Source organism: Rutidosis leptorrhynchoides, chromosome 8, assembly GCF_046630445.1.
Source record: "Rutidosis leptorrhynchoides isolate AG116_Rl617_1_P2 chromosome 8, CSIRO_AGI_Rlap_v1, whole genome shotgun sequence".
Classification (NCBI taxonomy): Eukaryota; Viridiplantae; Streptophyta; class Magnoliopsida; order Asterales; family Asteraceae; genus Rutidosis; species Rutidosis leptorrhynchoides.
In genome coordinates, this window is record NC_092340.1 from 79,633,616 (window position 1) to 79,653,012 (window position 19,397).

Below are 19,397 nucleotides of genomic sequence, written 5' to 3' on the forward strand. Positions count from 1 at the left end.
GAATTTCCTTGGAATAGTTCATTGAAGCTAATACTCGAAATCCCAGTAATGTCCCACCACTCGAATATTTTGATCCATACATCGAGAGCTTTTTTACAATATAGAATATAATGTTCCACTGATTCAACTTCATCATCACATATAGGACTCGCACCAAGTGAAGATCTATACCTCGTTTATCAAGTTCCAATAATACCGGTAAACGTTTCCTTCTAGCCCTCCAAACGAAGATCTCAACCTTTTTAGGAACTAGATTATTGCGTAAAGTTCCCAAAACATTAGACCCAACACACTGTAATTTTGAGTTTATTAATTTTGTAAGGCTATTAGTAGTAAATTTACCGGTATTATTCAACGACCACCTCCACGTATCGCCTCTTTGTGGATTAATACATACCGAATTCAGCAGCCCATTTAGTTCATTCAGCTCACCATTCGCACGTCCAGAAGGTCTTCGGACCCAATTCCAGTTCCCTGTACAGCCTGCTCCCACGCACAACAATCTGTCTTTGACCGTAGCATGACAGTTTACCTCAAGACGAGCAAGCCTTTTAAATCTATCTTTTAACGCAACTTCACCTAGCCACGTGTCATCCCAGAATGCTGTAGCAGCTCCATCACCGATTACTTTAGTAAAAGAGCTTCTGAAAGAAAGTCCAAGACAGTCAATCGAGCGACCTGTTGCAATGATGTTAGACCACACTGACTTATAAGCATAGCAAGGTAGATTATCACCACACACTAAACCGCCCGATGAGCCATAAATACTCGAGATGACTTTAACCCACAAGGAGTCGGTTTCGGTTTTGAACCTCCACCACCACTTGCCGATTAACGCCATGTTTTTGCTTTTAAGTGTACCCAAGTTTAACCCACCCTCCCGGAATGGAAGAATAGTTTCCTCCCATTTAACTCAAGAAATTTTAGAATTGTTTCCCGACCCGCCCCAAAAAAAGGAACGTCTTACACACTCAAGTTTTTTAATCACACATGGCGGGGCACGAAAGAGCGAGAAATAGTACAACGGAAGGCTATTTAGCACCGACTTAACAAGGGTCAAGCGTCCACCAAAAGACATCGATCGTGCCTTCCAATCCGAAAGACGTTTCTCGAATTTTTCAATGACCGGTTTCCAACTTTCAAACTTGCGCATATTACCGCCAACCGGGAGGCCAAGGTAGGTAAAAGGAAAGGAACCCACATTACAATGAAATAACTTAGCCATACGTTCAATTTCAATCTTTTCAACACCCACCCCGAACAAGTTACTCTTATGATAGTTAATTTTGAGTCCCGAAGTGAGTTCGAAACATTTGAGAAGTTTCATGAGGTTTCTTAAGTTGCCCTCACTCCACGACCCAAAGAAAAGTGTATCGTCCGCATATTGGAGGTGAGAGACCGGAATCTTATCGTGACCAATTTCAACTCCTAGAAACAAGTTATTTCTCACGGCTAGTTTAGTTAACACATTCAAACCTTCCGCCGCTAGAATGAAGAGAAACGGGGAGAGTGGATCGCCCTGCCTCACACCTCTTTCTAACATGAATTCGTTGGTTGGTGAGCCGTTGACAAGAATCGAAATAGATGCTGACTTAAGACACACATGAATCCAATTCCTCCACTTTGCACCAAATCCCATTATGCTCATTATCTCAATTAGAAATTCCCAACTTAAGCTATCAAACGCATTTTCGAAGTTCACTTTGAAAACAAGACTTTTAACTTTCTTATGTTTTAAAAACCCAAGCGTTTCATTAGCAATCAACGCCCCATCCAAGATATTTCTCCCCTTTATAAACGCGCTTTGTTCATATCCTACAAGATTAGGAATTACCTTCTTCAATCGATTAGCGAGTAATTTTGCAACAATCTTGTAATAGCTACCAATTAAGCTAATAGGGCGGAAATCATTTAACCACAGCGGATCACCTTTTTTCGGGATTAAAGTTATGAACGATGCATTGCAGCCCTTAGAAATCTCCCGGTTTTCCAAAATGAATGAATGGCTTCCATAAGATCGTCTTTTATAACATACCAAAAAATTTTATAGAAGCCAAAATTAAAACCGTCCGGACCGGGCGCCTTAGAGCTACTTGAATTCTTTCAATTTGAAAGTAAGGCCCCGTTTGGCTCGTGGAATATTTTTGGATGGAATGGAATGTGTCAAAGGAATTGGAATCCGAAGGAATTGGAATTGATAAATTCCATAGAATATAAAAAAATGTGTTCTATTTTACATGGAATGGAATTGAATTTCATTTTATAAAATAATTAAAAAGTTATAAAAAGAATTACGTTTCTAAATTTTGTGTTTATTTCCAGACTTACTTTTTCAAAAAAAAAAAAAAAAAATCGCGATTTGAGAACGCGTGTCGAAAACGCGCGTTTTCTGCTGTGAAAAAGAGCGTTTTCGGGCAAAAAGAGCGTTTTCGGGCGCGTTGCAAGATCGCGCGTTTTCGGGCGCGCTACGAGATCGCGCGTTTTCGGTAGCGCTGCGAAAATGCGTTATTCCGGACGCGGTGCGAAAACGCGCGTTTTTGCAGGGGATCCGAAAATCCGCATTTCTGGACGCCCTGCGAAAACGCGCGTTTCAGCAGGGGATCCAGAAACGCGCGTTTCCGGGCGCGCTGCGAAAACGCGCGATTCCGGGCGCGCGCGAAAACGCGCGATTCCGGGCGCGCGCGAAAACGCGCGTTTCCGGGGGCCCGCGAAAACGCGCGTTTCCGGGCGCCCGCGAAAACCCGCGTTTCCGGCCGCCCGGGAAAACGCGCGTTTCCGGGCGCCCGCGAAAACGCGCGATTCCGGGCGCCCGCGAAAACGCGCGTTTTCGGGCGCCCGCGAAAACGCGCGTTTCCGGACGCCCGCGAAAAAGCGTTACCGGGCGCCCTGCGAAAACGCGTTACCGGGCGCCCTGCGAAAACGCGCGTTTCCGGGCGCCCGCGAAAACGCGCGTTTCCGGGCGCCCGCTAAAACGCGCTTTTCCAGGCGCCCTGCGAAAACACTTCACGAAAACTTGAGCCGAAAACGCGCCCCGTAAACACGCTTTGAAAACGCGACACGAAAACACACACCAAAAAAGTGACCCGATCCGCTAAAAAACGTCTCAAAAACGCGACTCGAAACGCGCCACGATAACGCGGCATAAAAACGCGACCCGGAAATGCGGACCGAAAACGCGACCCGAAAACGCGGACTGAAAACGTGACCCAAAAATGCGGGTCGAAAACGCTCCCTGAAAACGCGCCCCGAAACCGCGCACCGAATAGCTCCCTGAAAACGTGCTTCTAAAATGAGCGCCAAAAAGGCGCTCTAGAGTCGCGACCCGAAAAATTCAATGTTGAAAGGAATTCCAATCCATCAACATCTTGAAGGAATGAACATTCCATAGATGAATGAATCTCAAGATTCCAAGGAATATAATTTCTTCCAAATTATGTCAACCAAACGGAGCGGTATAAGGAATTCAATTCCAATTCCATCAAATTCCTTTGGAATTCCGCAAGCCAAACGGGACCTAAGAATTATACTAAAATCACACATCCATTCCCTCCCCTTTCTTTCGTGTCAAAATCCAATTCCCTCCCCTTTCTTTCGTGTCAAAATTAGGAAACATCATTTGTTTTAAATTTTTTCTCATTTCTATTCACTTCTTTCTAAAACAAAACTCTAAAACAGACTTCTAAAAAGACCGTTAGGGTGTCAAGAAAGGTCGGAAACAACTCAATTAAGCCATTACATCTAAGTAATAAAAACTCATCCTTCACGGGGGATGACAATCATCTTTACCATACATTTATTATTTATTATACTATAATATCATTTATATAAATCATATCATAATATGGATAGAACGATCAAATTTAATGACATCCTCATCAAATTTGAACCATCTGCCTCCATTTTATTCACTTGGTTGAAAACATTAGCTTAGATGTTACAACACGAAAGTAGAAGTTCTGGTTTATTTGTAAACAATATTTCATTTATATGACAAAATAAAAAAGTAATTAGACAAACAAAACATAAGTTTAACTTAGATATTCGAGCTGTGTATTAACCAAGGCAATCAAGATGTCATTATATTTACAGAAACATCTCTAAAACACCAAGACACTCAAGAAACCATAAAAAATGACCATGGAATCAAAATAAAACCTATATTCAATTCTACCATAATCAGCTCCCCCCTGCAAGAACCATTCGATCAAAACATTAATTCGTTAACAAAATAAAAACCAATAACAGTTTTTACTGTTTGGGTGAACATAATCTGCTTCAGATATGTAGTAATCAGTCAAATAATGAATTTGAACAGTCGGTTAAATCCCATTTCGCACATCCCTTCAACTTTCGGTGTTAGATATTATGAAGAATGCTAATCATGTTAACGTATTTAACTTGATCTCGTATTTATAAAATAGAATATTTGAAATCTCAAATAAATTTCAGATATAGTTTAACCATAAGCCTATGGGCAGGGCTACGGTTAAAGTTCTTCAGTGATTATTTTATTGCTTTAAATAAGGGATTATATAGTAAGAGGCCACTCAAATATATCATTTTGTGTTTGTAGGTAACTCGTATTTGAAAAAGATTTCGCAGGCCACCCATATTTGTATTTGTTCCATAAATACCAAATGTAGCTAAAATATCATCGTAAAAATGTAAAATAATGTAAATACTATTTTTATTTTATTATTATTATTATTTTTTTTATTTTTTTTGTAAATACTCTTATATATATTCTTATATATGAAAACAACTTAAATAATAGAAACTGTGTTAATTAAGAAATTGGTGTTTATTTACATTTTTCCGAATGAATGTTTATGCTAATATGCCTATAAAATCGCTTTCAAAAATAGGTGGCCTACAAACACAAGTTCATAAATCACCAAGTAGAAAAGTAGTGCCAAAATACCTTAGCTGCGGCTTGTTGACTTCATATTTGAAAGCAAAATGGGTGTGAGCGGAGGAGATATCACTTCTCCTGTAATTTGTGAAGACGGGACCCGTTTTGGAAACATCGCACTTGGGTTGCTTGAGTGAACAGAGTAACTTCTAGAAACAACTAGAGGAGGTGGCGGAAGAATAGACCCAGATGTCCCTCTATTCGTTGGCAATAACTCTGAATTCTTTCTAAGCAACGGCCCAGAATGTCCTCCACTACCACCACCAGAAGCCACTGCAGGTTTAGGCGGCGGCCTCGGTAGCTCATGTAACTCACTTATTCTCGGTGATAATAACGGCGGTGGCGAAACGCTACGACGCGTATGTGGAATTTCGGTTGTAGATGCGATTTTCCCGGAATATGCTTTAGTTTGTAGTAATGGACCAGAATAAGCTTGTCTTTTTATTGTATTATTATTATTATTATTATTATTATTATTATTACTATTATTATTATTATTATTATTACTACTACTATTATTATTATTATCGTTGGTGGAATCTGTTATGTGTTTCTCGTGGTCTGTAGATAACGGGTTTTGTAATTTTGTGAAAGGATTGGTTTGAGGAAGAGATGTAGGTGTTTTCGAAATTGGACTTTTGGCGTCAACGGGAGACGGTAACACGTAAGAATGGAATTTGCGTTGAGCTTGTGCTTCTTTTGGTCTTTCGGATGAATCTATTACTTTGTCTGGGTATAATGGCGCTGAATAACTGCTCACGCGATTATGCTTACCGAAATCTCCTTGATGTTTATAATAATTTATCTGCATAAATACAAAATGTGTAAGAGATAAGAGAATTATGTAAAACAGTGATAATAAATGCTTACTGTTGCATACCTCCCTTTCTTCTAACGTTGGAACTTGAAGATGTGGTATATCGGGTCGGTCTACCTGCAATATACAGCTAGTTAAAGTAAACGTTTCAAAATTTCCATTTCTTCTAGATTAACGAAACAGTAAATGCAATATACAGCTCGTTAAAGTAAACTAAAAACGTTTATATATCCCACAGGCTTACTACACTTTAATACAAATAGTTTATAGTTTATTATTTGACTTTTTTACAGGGAAAAAGACAAACATTTGCATTTGTATCACCTTCTATGAAAAGGTTTTGACATGAAAAAGAAACTTGTGCCATGTGATAGACTATAGACTACAATGCTTAATTGGGCTTCAAAAATGAAATATGACGATGGAGCTAGAGATGTAGACTGGACCAAAGTTAGGTTTGCATATATAGCAATATTCAATAAAAATCTTGACAGCTCATACCTAAACTAAAGATCTGTCACTAATTTGGATATCATACAATACAAATAGAGGTGGCAAAATGGGCAGGTCAGACGGGCTTGGGTCAAAATCCAGTAGATTCTGTACTGCATATTAATCACTTCTTGCCCGATAGTAAAAAACTAGAAAAATGAGCCCGCACGATGCCGCGGGGCCTTTGAGTTGCATATTCATAGTTAACGGAGCGTATTGTAGGTGTGTATATGTATTGAATATAGTCCGAGGTATTGAGCGTTTTTTTTTAAGTGTCCGTTTCGCGCATACTTAGTCCCGTTGTGTTCGTGAGATTTTTTTGAGTTGAACGGTGGGCTCGGAAAAATTTAACTCGCGCCGAGTGAAAAGATAGGACCCGTTTAAAATTCGGGTGGAAGTAGTTTTTCTTTATTTTAATAAAATTGTATATTTACATTTATTACCCCTGGAAAGAGGTAAAGTTGAGGGGGCGTTGTGTAAATTGAGGCAAAGGTGAGGGGGCGATTGTAGTGTGAACGCAAATTTAAAACTGCAACACATTTGTGTTGAAACTACAAGATTCTTGGTGCCTATTACTACAATTTAAAACTGCAAATTTAAAACTGCAACACATTTGTGTTGAAACTACAAGATTCTTGGTGCCTATTACTACAATTTAAAACTGCAACACATTTGTGTTGAAACTACAAGATTCTTGGTGCCTATTAGTACAATTTAAAACTGCAAATTTAAAACTGCAACACATTTGTGTTGAAACTACAAGATTCTTGGTGCCTATTACTACAATTTAAAACTGCAACACATTTGTGTTGAAACTACAAGATTCTTGGTGCCTATTAGTATATAGGGGTAATGTGAACGCAAATTAAAAAGTGCAACACATTTGTGTTGGAACTACAAGATTCTTGGTGCCTATTAGTATATAGGGGTAATAATTAGTGTCTGTGTATTATTACAGAGATCACTATATTTGAGTAAACTGATATAAACTGTTTTATACATCAAGATAGATTCGTGCAACTTTCAAACCGTTGAGTTTTTTCCTTCTCAACTTAATCCTGTTACCCGTTAGAGATCGTTCTACCCGTTTATAAATACATGGTCAAATTACCCAACTGTACATCAGTATGTACAACAGACAGAGGTTTGTGGTTAAAGATAGGCAAAAGTAGCATGGTTATTTTCTGTTAAAAGAATATTACCTCCAATGTATACAATGATGCGGCAACATTATCAATCCCTTGCTTCGTTCGTCTATAGTCAAAACTTAATTCACCCTCATCATTATTCTCATAGCTGTTCATCAATTCACCCTCAACATTATTCCCATTTGTAAGTCCAATGAGTTGGTAATCAATTCGATGCTTCTCAGCTACAATTCTTATAATAGGATCAACAGCTTCAAGAGCCTTTAATCCCTTGCGAAAAAAATCCAACTGCTCCAGGAAGTAAACAGGAAAATCAAATTAAACTTCATGTCCTATAAGAAATGTAAGAAGATGGGCATACTATATCAAGGTGCTATTTCGACCCATCAGATAAATGAATGAGCCAACTTGGGTTATGTTTTGTCTCTATCGACTCAATAAGGTTCCCATATGTATTTCAAGTGCAGAAAGCTAGAAGCTTTTTAATCGTTTTAGTTTAAAAAATGTAATAACACTGAAATGACATAAATTTTTAATCATAACTCATCATTTAGTAAAAAAAAAAAAAAAAAAAAAGGAAATATATGTTTAGGGTCAGTCAAAACCAAAAGTCAACCATTTGACCTATTACAAGTCATGCCCATATTGCCACCTCTAAAGTCAGCCAAAAGTCAACCAAAAGACAACCTGTGCAGCGTGATGACGAGTAGCCTGTGTCAAAAGACTACGACATTGTCCCTCTTTAAGCGATTTTACACGAAACACACACATTCTAGCCATTTCCTTGTACTCATCTTGAGCTTCTTGCACCTCTGAAATTTCAGCCTTGCCACTTTTCAACTTTCCCTTTTCTTTGTGTTGTGACACCATGTATTCATACGCCTCTCTAAACAATAAAGACAATCAACAAACATTCACTTGAATCACATATATTTTAGTATAATAATAAAAAATAAAATTTACCGTTTTCCATCACATTGAAGTTTCATCTCCTGCATTGGCAATACAGAAATAAAGTAACTGGTAACGAATATTTAATGCGTTATAATTTATAATTTATAATGATTAATCATATAAGGATCCATAAAGACAAACCTCCACTTTGCGCAACTCAGCGAGCAGAGACTCTGATGGATTCGTGATTGTAACGATCACGTAAGAGCGCTAAAAAAAATTAAATTTTTTTAGAAAAAAAAAAATTAAAAAAAGTAAGTCACTGATACCACGAGAAACTAAAAAAGCCACAAACTTGAGTACTTGATGAATATACTTACATAAATATCAGCTATTTTTTGGAGTTCAGATTGTGTATTTCCTAAAGTTGATAACACTCTTCCTGCACAGAGAAAATGTCTGAAGATAAAGCAAATACATCAAAATAAATGCAAATGTTATAAATTACATAGTGATCATTAAAACTGATGCAGACATGATTTTATGGATGCAGTTGTCATCTGCTCATAAGTTTCTAAGCCACATTGTCATGTATCAAACAGCCAAAACAGTTCTTATTACCACTTTCACCATCAGCATCGAATATAGTTTTGTCTTGCAAACACATCCCCACTTCATGTAGTGATTCTGAAAATTCTGAAATACAGAAAGAAATAATACTTCTTTATTCACCTAAAGGGGATAAAAGTGGCAAGTTAATTATTGTCAATATTCAATGTAGATGATTACACAATATGGTATAAACAACTGCAAGAATGAAATTAATAGTCAACTCAAAGGGATTTAAAAAATGTATGATACTGCATGAAGCCTGAGTTCAGGATATAATTAAATCATAACTATTTTATTTAAAATTTACATATGCAAATGCAAATATACAGTACGGCATTACATCTAATACCTAGGGGTACTTTTAATTACATACACATTTCTCCAACCTTCCATTTCTAAACATGGCCTAGAATCTGCATCCATTTCATCCAACTTTGGCTATTCTAACAGACTCAAATGTAAAGACCGGTTACACTTGGCTTTTAACCATAACTTTATGTGTAGAACGGTTTATTATCAAGATTAAATTAGCTTAGCATACTCATTCCAAAGAGAGATTGCAGGTTTAAATTTTACAGGTTCTTTTACCATGCTTTAAATTTTAAATTTGCTCGTAAATTTGTTAACAATCAGAAGGTTCTGAACATTAATCAGCTACTATAAAATGCTGTCACACGAAGCATTTTACCAAAATTCAAACCTATAAGTTAACTAATGTCTAACAAGTCATCAAATGCACATCATGGTACAAAGAATTCACCTACCAAATATACTGTTTGTCATTGCAGCAGCAGCAGAAATTAATCCATCATAACAGTTCCTAATATCTTGCATATCCTGCAAAATAATCATCTGGTCAAGCAACTGACTAGTCCAATAAACAGTCTAATAAACACATAAACACCTATACCAAACCCTAACACTACTATCACTCGATCTAATCATATAATTCGAGCACCTACATCCAGATGGAACACATAAAACGCAATAAAAATTACAAAATTACCTTGGAAGCCTGAACAAGCTCATCTAACTGATTTGAAGTTTGATGATCTCTTCTCTCAGTTCTGTGCATCGTTAACTTCCGCCCTAATTTCTCTATTGACGACTTCATTTTCATACAAAAAACTTACGAAACTAGATTAGATTCAGTAACTTGTATGTAAAGAAATTGAGATTTGTGCGAGAACTGTAAGTGATTAGCGGAGATTGATGGCGTGTGCGTGAAATCATGGAATTATTAAATAAGAAATGAAATGATGGATTGAATTAGTAATTTGGGGGATGGATGTTCATAGTCAATAAATTCCAACGTTAGGAATCAAAGGGGGGAAGGTGATGGAAATTTCCGTAAAATCGACTAAAATGGTATAGAAGTTACTATCTGACTCGGTACAAACGGCGTTGAACCTTGACTAATTTTGTAGGTTTCATACATAAACCCTTAGTTGCTTTCTTGCTTTTTATTGAGATTATAAGCATAGTTTTTTCTTTTCTCTTTTAGGAAATAAGTTAACTTTAAAAAAAATATATATACATATGACGCCACACCTTAATCGAGAGCAAAACTCCTTACGGCTCGCACCATCAACTCATCAAAAGATCGAAGAGCGGTTTGCGCTTCGCACCTCAAAAGCTATTCCTCTACAAGTTGTCGGGTTTGCAAGAAGTATCGGATGATTCAGTGTCGATGTCTCTTCAATAATGGATGCTACTTCTTTCTTTTTCCACTTCATGACCATGGTCACCGTTTCTTTCATTCCATCAAGAATATCACCTTTGGACGCCTGCTTTAACTTCCAGCCCTTCTTGGACGAGAACGAGCATGGTCAAGTAGAACCGGGTTTCACTAAAAGCCTGAAATTGAGCTTGAAACTGAGTGTCCTTGAATTAAGCTTCAATTAATCTTTCGATTAATTTTTTTGTTTGATTAGAACGATCAACTCCGACCCTAATGAGAAGAATATGCTTAGATGTCAAATTGAAAGAGTGATAGTTTTATTCATGATGACCGGGTGGCTCTCTTTACCCTTTCATATGTTATTCGCATCCTCATACATTATTTCCATTGTAACTTGGTCGTCAAAAGAACGACAATGGTTATGGCTCGGTAAAGTTCATAAAAGGTTTGAACATGACAGTTACGTTTGACTTTAAAATGGAAATCATTTAAATGTACAAGCTTTTTAAGTACATCAACCACGGCCCTTAGGATGGTCGTTAGAATTTTTTATTGAATTTATAATTTTTAAAATACTGAACTTAATAATTTTCTTAAATATTAAATACTTATATATGTGAATTTATGGAATGACTATGTACGATCTACATTTTACAATACTCCTAAAGTTGATTATTGCACTATTAGTCTAAATATTTTAAATGGATAGTTAAATTATGGGGTAGTGATTGCAACTAGAATTATGTGATAATAACAATAATAATAATAATAATAATAATAATAATAATAATAATAATCATAAATAATAATAATAATAATAACAACAACAACAACAACAACAACAACAACAACAACAACAACAACAATAATAATAATAATAATAATTCACAGGGACCAACGCCGTTGATATTTAAAACCATAAGGACGAACCATAAAATTTTAAAGAGATATGAACGAGCGACATAATTTACAATAAACCATAGGTACCAGCGTCGTTGATATTTAAAATCACAGGGATGAACCATGTAATTTTTAAGAGATAGGAACGAGCGACGTAATTTACAACAAACCACATGGATCATTAGTGTAATTTACTCTTATGAATTTTTAATCAAACAATAAATAATACGGAGTAGTAAAATAGTAATTAATGGTTAAAAAACTTATCTAAAAGTGAGCCTAAGGTAAATGAAAGTTAAACCTAATAAAGCTATGTCATAGATAATTGCAATAGTTAGAATTCTTTCATTTAAAATAAAATTTAACACCTCAATTTCTCTATTTCTTTCATTTTCTTGAGTTGTTATATTTCTATAAGTACTACAGTAAAACCTCTATAATTTAATACTCGATAAATTAATAACCTCGATAAAATTAATAATTTGTCCGGTTCCAACTTGGGATCAGTACAAAATTGGACCCCAATCGATAAAATAATAAGATAATATTTTTTTTGAAATCCCAATATAATTATATTGGTCCCAGCAAAATTATAAATTAATAATTATTAAAATATTTCAAAATTCTAGGATTTTCTAGTAAAAAAATGAATCTATGGTCACTTGTTTCTAGATTAGAAGCAATAGTTTATGTTATTTTAAGATTTATCATTAGACATTTTAGAGTGATCAATCTAGATCTATGTACATTGAATTTAACGAGTTCATTAATGTGTGAATGTACGAGAATTTTGAAGGTCCTTGTTTATGTTTTATTTAAATAGGTAAAGTGAATGGACATAGTAATTTCAAATGTCGATGCATCAATTTGAAAGTTGCTCACAAATATAAGCCAGTTTTTTAAATTAATAATTTATTAATTTATCGATATAATAATATCTCGCTAATTTAATAAAAATTTTCAATCCCAACATTATTAATTTATAGAGGTTTTACTGTATTTTTCATCTTCACAGTATTCACTTCATCATCATTTTATATTTCTACAAGTACTTTTAATGTCAATTTCATCAATCACATAAGTGTATATGTATATTGCGTCATTACTTCATTAAGTTGTTATTTTTGTACATATAATGCATTATCACTTCACTAAATATTGAGATATTGTTCTAATAAAGGACTTAAATTGAAGACTTAGGTTAAATAAAATATTTTCTTGGTATTGAATTGTTAAACAAACATGATGGTTTAAATATGACTTAAAGAAAATATACTTTGAAAGTTATTGATGAATTTGAATTATTGGCTAGTAAGTCTGCAATTGCTCCTATGAGATTTGGGATGGATTTGTCTAACATTGATAATCATAGTGAGTATGATTTTCCTTTGACCAACATTAGTGAGTATAAAAAACTTGCTGGAAAACTTATCTATATTACACTGACCAGACATAATATTGCTTATGTTGTTCATTGTTTAACTCACCATATGTATGCACTCTTAAATTCAAACTTAAAGGCTGCTTTTAGAGTGCTCAGACACTTAAAAGGATCTCCAGGTAAGGAATTCATATAAGCAAAAGTGACAATTTTGTGCTTTCTACATTTGTAGATATGATTATGCTAAGTGCGCCACTTCAAGAAGGTCTGTTACTGACCTTTGTGTTTATTTAGGCAACTCTTTAATTTCTTGAAAGAGTAAGAAACAGTCCACTATATCTAGATTATCTGCCGAAGCTGAATATAGAGCTTTAGCTTCTGTTACATGTGAGCTTATTTAGATTCTTAAAATTTTAAAGGATTTAGAAGTTAAGACTGGTATTCGTATTAAAGTCTTTTGTGATAATAAATCTACTTTGCAATTTGCTAAGAATCTTGTTTTTCATGAAAGAACAAAATATTTTGAAGTTGATTTACATTTTGTTAGGGAAAAAATTAATTCATGTGTTATTAACCCTTATATACTAAAAGGGGTAGGAAAGTGTAGTTTTAATTATATCGGAATGTAGTTTTGAGTTTGCGTTCACATTACAACTGGTCCCTCAACTTTGGCTATATTTACATGACGACCCCTTAAGTTTGCACTTTTTCAGGGGTTAAAAGTGTAAATGTATTATTTTATTAAAATAAAAGAAACTAATTCCACCCGAATTTATAACGGGCCATATCTTCTCGCTCGGTGCGAGTTAAATTTTTTCGAGACCACCGTTCAATTCGGAAATATCTTACGAACCCAACGGGACTAACTATACGCGAAACGGACAATTTTTAAAAAAACACTAAACACAACGACAACCCGTATCTTCCCGCTTGCCACGAGTTAAATTTTTTCGACGGCAGCGTCAGACTCGAAATAATTTTATCAACAAAACGAAACTAACCACGTTCGAAACGGATACTTTTTAAAAAAACGCTAAACACAACGACAACCCGTATCTTTCTGCTCGCCGCGAGTTAAATTTTTCCGACAGCACCGTTACACTCGAAAAAATTTATTGAACAAATCAAAACTAACTACGTTCGAAACGGATACTTTTTAAAAAACGCTTAACACAACGACATCTAAAACGGCGCTTAACACATGAGCCGTGTTCCCCTCTGTAAATACACAACGCTACGTTAAATATGAATACGCAGCCCGAAAGCCCCCGCCGCAATGCGCGGGCCGGTCCGGACTAGTTGAAACTATTCAAAGTTTTTCAAATAATAATACACTTGATATTTTTACTAAAGCTCTTACAAAGACTCAACATGAAATACTTTGTAACAAATTAACCCTATTGTGACTTATTTCATGTTTAGATTAGGGGGATGTTGATTTTACATATATCATATATAATCTAAACATGAAAATGCTTATTGTCTTGTTTTGTTATTCATTTTTGGGTTAAGTAAACTGCAGGGTCCTTGGAGTCAATTGTTGAAAGTTCAGTTTTATGCTCAAAGTACAAAAAGAGGAACTTTGTTGCTGAAATCGTGAAAGATTCTTGAGGGACCAGAGTTGCAAATTAAGTTATTATTTATTTATTTTAATTTTATTTTTAATTTATTCATTTATTCATCTGTATATATTTCTCTCTCGTTCGTTTTAGGCTTTGTGATTTTGGCGATCTGATCTTGAGTGATTACGTTCATAATTTCATGAACTTGTGAGGGATTTCATACAGTGAGTGATAATAAACTGTATTGTTGTTTGAACTCAGATTATAGTTTGTGGTTTATTGACTTGATCTTCTGTAATTGGAGAGTTTGTCTTCTGTAATTAAAGGATTAATTCATGTGTTTTTACAGATATAGCAGTAAAGTCTATTTCATTATGTTATTGATCACGTTAATCCAAAACATAGTTTTCATAGCACTACAAATGGACGACCCCAATTCACAAACTCAATTCCTCATCATCTTATGTACAAAACTAGTATATATGGGTTGAACCTAAGCGATATAAACCATTCCTATTAATGTTGTATCACTTGCGAAAGCAAGTTTAGTAAAAACGACAACTCGATTCCACCACCACTTTCCCCTTTCTCCTCAACCGCCCTCGTAATCTCTTCTACCAAGTCAACAATCACTCCATCTATGCCCATAAGTTGTTGAACATGCACCGTTTCTGGAAAGTTACTGCACACAAAAACACACAATTTTAGCACAATGTATCCATTTGAATTAACAAGGCACGATGATAAGAAATTGCTTACTTCAATTTGCCATATGTAAGAAGCGCAAGATTCGACTCTTTAATCTCTCTAACGGCCAATGGGTTCATAAAAATAGCCTTTACTTCTGATACTATTCCATCTAATCCGCCTTCTAACGCCATTTTTTTAGCCTCTTCTAACGAGTTTCTTCTTGGATCATTATATATCTCAGTCCCTCCATTCGTCAAGAAATAAACCTAATTTTCGTCGTTTTAATTCAGTTAATCGTGTCAACAAACAAAACGTATTCATTAATCTTGAAGATATATACTCACAGGGTATTTTTGTTGAAGCTTCTTCATAAGTAAGGCCGCATCAGGATTAAAACTTGAAAATATTATAGGTCTATCATTAGCATGCTCATGAACCACCTGTAAAAAAAAGTTTGTTATTACCACAAACCGAAAAACAAACCATAATACTCTGTATCATGCTACCTAACTAAAAGAAAAAAATTTCCTTGGATGAACGTTTTAGTTCAAATAATCAATGATTATGTATGTGTATATACCTTTAAGATGACTTGAAGAGTATGAATAAGTTGATCTTGTGCATAATCCACATCATCATCAAATTTCAGCTCTACATTAAATCCAAGACGCGAGTTTACATACTCGAACGCTTCTTGTAAAGTACACGAACGATCATCAGATTCGACATGCCATCCGAAAACATTGCCATTCACTTTTCTAACTAATGATTTCCCCTGCTTTCCGGCTTCCTTTTGAGGCCCATAGCTAAAGAACTCGTTAAGCGTCAAATCCGTAACTCTTTTTTCAATTACAGTTCCCTGAAAATAGATTTGAGTAACAACCAGTACAAAAGAAACACATAATAAATTAATAATTTAATAATGATAATAATAATAATAATAATAATAATATAATAATAATAATAAGTTGTAAAACGAAGGCACAATTAAGCAACAACTTACATGTTCTTGAGAGAGGATGAAGTTGTCATGGAAAATGATTGCCACGTCATCTTTCGTTACCTTTATTTAAATCACTCTATATTAGCACTATAACACTAAGAAATCGGTTACCATATATATAGGGAGTAAGTTATATATACACATAGTTTTATGATTTTTATCTAGAGGCAACTATAATACATAAACACCTCTTAATTTTATAAGAAATATTAAGTTAAAAATGAATAAAAAAAACTTTAGACACGATGTATTCGTTTTGTAAGTCGTCACAAACGCGTCTAAATGAAGCTGTATGAATGTATAATTTTATTTACGATTTCCAGAAATATGGAAACATAGAATCTGATTTCCTTTACTAAAAAAAGTTGATAAATCATACGGAGTATCGTACAAGTGGTCATATAAAAAAAATTAATACATTAATTAAAAAATATAAATATATTGTTTACTTCGTAAAAAACATTATTTTTAAAAGTGAAATTCTATACAATTTAAATAGTACTTTGTACTAAGTATATAAATACGATGATATACTGTAATATACCTGAACGTCAAACTCGATATAATCAATAGGATGTTTTGCAGCGCTATTGAACGAAAGAATTGAGTTTTCCTTATAAGCCTTCATTCTCCGATCAGTCGAGTGTAATATATTCATCCCATGACCTCTATGACCGATCACCAAAAAATTTCGTGATTTATCGCCACCTTTACTCACATCCACCCCTGTTTCACAAATAACCAAAACACGTTAAAAAAATAAAAAAAAAAATAAAAAAAAAAAAAAACGCAAAACCATCGCGTTAAACACCATTGACTTTAGCGGTATCAATGTAACGCTTTAACCATAAATTATGGGTTCAAGTACAGGTTGATCTAGTCTAAAGCAACTAGGTCAGCTGACCTGACGACCGAAATTCTTTTAGTGTTTGTACATGTTAAAATTCGACGACTTATGTTATTGTATTATTTTTTCAATTTTTTAACGTCTTAAATTTTCAAAAAAAAAAAAAAATAATTCATAAATCCACCTTGTGAAAAAAAAATCTTGCCGTTTAATAATACAATACGAACATACCAGAAGGGAGACGTGTAGCGTAAATGTTAAACGGGGCCGCAATTTCTGAAAGATGATCGAGATTTGGTACGTCGGAAACATGAACGGCCTTGGTAGCCATAGAAACAGGAACAGGAAAAATTAAGGGGTGAAGGTAATAGAAATGGGAGTTTGAATACAAGTGGGAAAATAAGGGCTTTGTGATGGTATTTATGCAATGCTAATCGGATCATTGCAACTTACCAAATTAAAGGAATAATAAATACAAAGAGGATGGATCTACCATGCGAATATTCTTTTTAAATTCAACCTTGCCATATTTTTTTTTAAGATGATAAGTGAGTTTATGCTTTGTGCTTTGGATATTCCAATTTCCAAGTTCCAACCTACTTCACGTTTTTATTTATTTTATTTATGATATTAAAATATTAATAATTAATAGGGAGTAATTAATATCTATCCCTTTAATCTATCCGCGTATTTTTTATTTTCCTTTTCTTCTTTTTCACTAAAACAACGATTACTATTTAAAGTTAAAAGAATCTCATCAATAAGTGAAACTCCCAAACCGATGCAATCAAAGATACAACACATGACGAAAGGTTTGAAGAAAGTAAACCAACCTAGACCAACATAACTAAAATGCTAACTCGAACCGAGCCTTGCGAGCCAAACAAACAACATGAATCCAATTTCTTAAGAACACCAAACATCTAACCGCACCAAAAAAAGAACATTAAAACAAAACACAACCTAACGAACTAAAAGCAAATTAACAACAATACAAACAAAATAAAGCGGGTTTGGACTACGTTTTTTGTTGTTTCTTTCGTCCGTCCTCGAAGTCACTCTGTCAAACCTTCTTAATATGAACACCTTCACCTTTTCTCGATTTAAAGTTAAACGAACTAATGTCAAACGAACCACCGACAATGACGGAACTCATACAAACGGAGGAATTAATCCAAGATTGCGCGAAACCTTCAAAGAAACCTTTACCATCATCACTCAACTTGTCCACTTCCTCTTCATCCTCACGCACGTAAGAATCCTTATCCTTATTCTTCTTATTCGTCTTCGTCTTTTTCTTGATTTTCGTTACACAGGGATCCAATGGTCGATTGGTCTCGGTATGCTCTTTAAGATAAGAAAGAATCGTAGTTATAGCAGCAGTAAGGGCAACAACATTAAGTTGGAAAACTGAAACAGGAGCTTCGACGATTAGGACATTCACACAGTTATTAAACAAGCCCCGATCATCTTGAACTCGAACCGTCGAATTAGCAAAAGCATCTTTATCAAAACTTCCAAACTTCAAGCCCGCCCCGTCAAAATCTCTTGTCTGTTGTCCTCCCACAGCAACATCTACGACATATAACTCGTCGACTACAATACCATTTTCTTAAGCAATTTCATGATCAACAACTGAACCCCCAACCTATAAAGCATCTTGCACATTGTCAACTTGTTCTTCTAATGCATCTTGCACATAGTCAACTCATTTTTTCATAAAAAGGATGTCCCGCCATAACTATCAGATTCGAGATAGCTATAAGATCGATAGGGAAAACATCATTACATCAATTATCATTCGCAAAGTGATGGATTCACCTCATTTACCCATATATTGACATTCAAATACCACCCATCTTCAAAATGAACTTCAACGGAGTCGCGTACATGTTTAGCACAACGGGTCTAAATAAATGCAAATGATGAACTGACATTACCAAAACCCGATGTAAACTTAGCCAAAGACACTACATTACCAAAAAGAATGGCCACCTTCGTAATATTGCAAATATATACACGTGTTTTAGGAGGTATTCAAGTGGATCCAGCAAAAATTGAAACCGTTGAAAAGTGGGAAACCCCGAAAACTCCAAAACATATACGCTAATTTTTAGGACTAGCTGGTTACTACAGAAGATTCATCCAAGATTTTTCCAAAATAGCAAAACCCTTGACTGCATTAACGCATAAAGGGAAGAAATTTGAATGGAAGGATGAACAAGAGAAAGAGTTTCAATTGTTGAAGAAAAAGTTAACTACGGCACCAATATTGTCATTACCTGAAGGGAATGATGATTTTGTGATATATTGTGACGCCTCAAAGCAAGGTCTCGGTTGTGTATTAATGCAACGAATGAAAGTAATTGCTTATGTGTCTAGACAATTGAAGATTCACGAACAGAATTATACGACGCATGATTTGGAATTAGGCGCGGTTGTTTTTGCATTAAAGACT

At 35.0% G+C, this 19,397-nt stretch overlaps 2 protein-coding genes across 2 annotated transcripts; both read right to left on the minus strand.

Moving 5' to 3' along the window:
• Positions 1–4,027: 4,027 nt before the first annotated feature.
• On the minus strand, positions 4,028–10,221 carry LOC139861644 (uncharacterized protein At2g33490-like). Its single transcript, XM_071850103.1, has 11 exons — positions 9,882–10,221; positions 9,640–9,712; positions 8,885–8,959; positions 8,644–8,705; positions 8,465–8,533; positions 8,333–8,361; positions 8,057–8,255; positions 7,424–7,657; positions 5,793–5,846; positions 4,922–5,717; positions 4,028–4,187 (listed from the first exon to the last, which is right to left on the minus strand). The coding sequence occupies exons 1-10, from the start codon at positions 9,993–9,995 to the stop codon at positions 4,923–4,925; spliced, it is 1,704 nt and encodes a 567-aa protein (XP_071706204.1). The 5' UTR covers positions 9,996–10,221; the 3' UTR covers positions 4,028–4,187; position 4,922.
• Positions 10,222–14,771: 4,550 nt separating this feature from the next.
• On the minus strand, positions 14,772–17,356 carry LOC139862334 (glycerophosphodiester phosphodiesterase GDPD1, chloroplastic-like). Its single transcript, XM_071850928.1, has 7 exons — positions 17,171–17,356; positions 16,637–16,818; positions 16,093–16,152; positions 15,670–15,948; positions 15,434–15,529; positions 15,159–15,355; positions 14,772–15,081 (listed from the first exon to the last, which is right to left on the minus strand). Exons 1-7 carry the CDS (start codon positions 17,268–17,270, stop codon positions 14,916–14,918), a joined length of 1,080 nt encoding a protein of 359 aa, XP_071707029.1. The 5' UTR covers positions 17,271–17,356; the 3' UTR covers positions 14,772–14,915.
• Positions 17,357–19,397: the final 2,041 nt, after the last annotated feature.

Coding starts and splice junctions, on each gene's coding strand:
- LOC139861644 (XM_071850103.1), bottom strand. CDS start 9,995: ATGAAAATGAAGTCGTCAATAGAGAAATTAGGGCGGAAGTTAACGATG. Junction 9,713..9,881: donor AGCTTGTTCAGGCTTCCAAG/GTAATTTTGTAA, acceptor ATTATTTTGCAG/GATATGCAAGATATTAGGAA. Junction 8,256..8,332: donor CTTCAATGTGATGGAAAACG/GTAAATTTTATT, acceptor TTTATTGTTTAG/AGAGGCGTATGAATACATGG.
- LOC139862334 (XM_071850928.1), bottom strand. CDS start 17,270: ATGGCTACCAAGGCCGTTCATGTTTCCGACGTACCAAATCTCGATCAT. Junction 15,949..16,092: donor TCATCCTCTCTCAAGAACAT/GTAAGTTGTTGC, acceptor ATCTATTTTCAG/GGAACTGTAATTGAAAAAAG. Junction 15,530..15,669: donor CTCTTCAAGTCATCTTAAAG/GTATATACACAT, acceptor TTTTTTTTACAG/GTGGTTCATGAGCATGCTAA.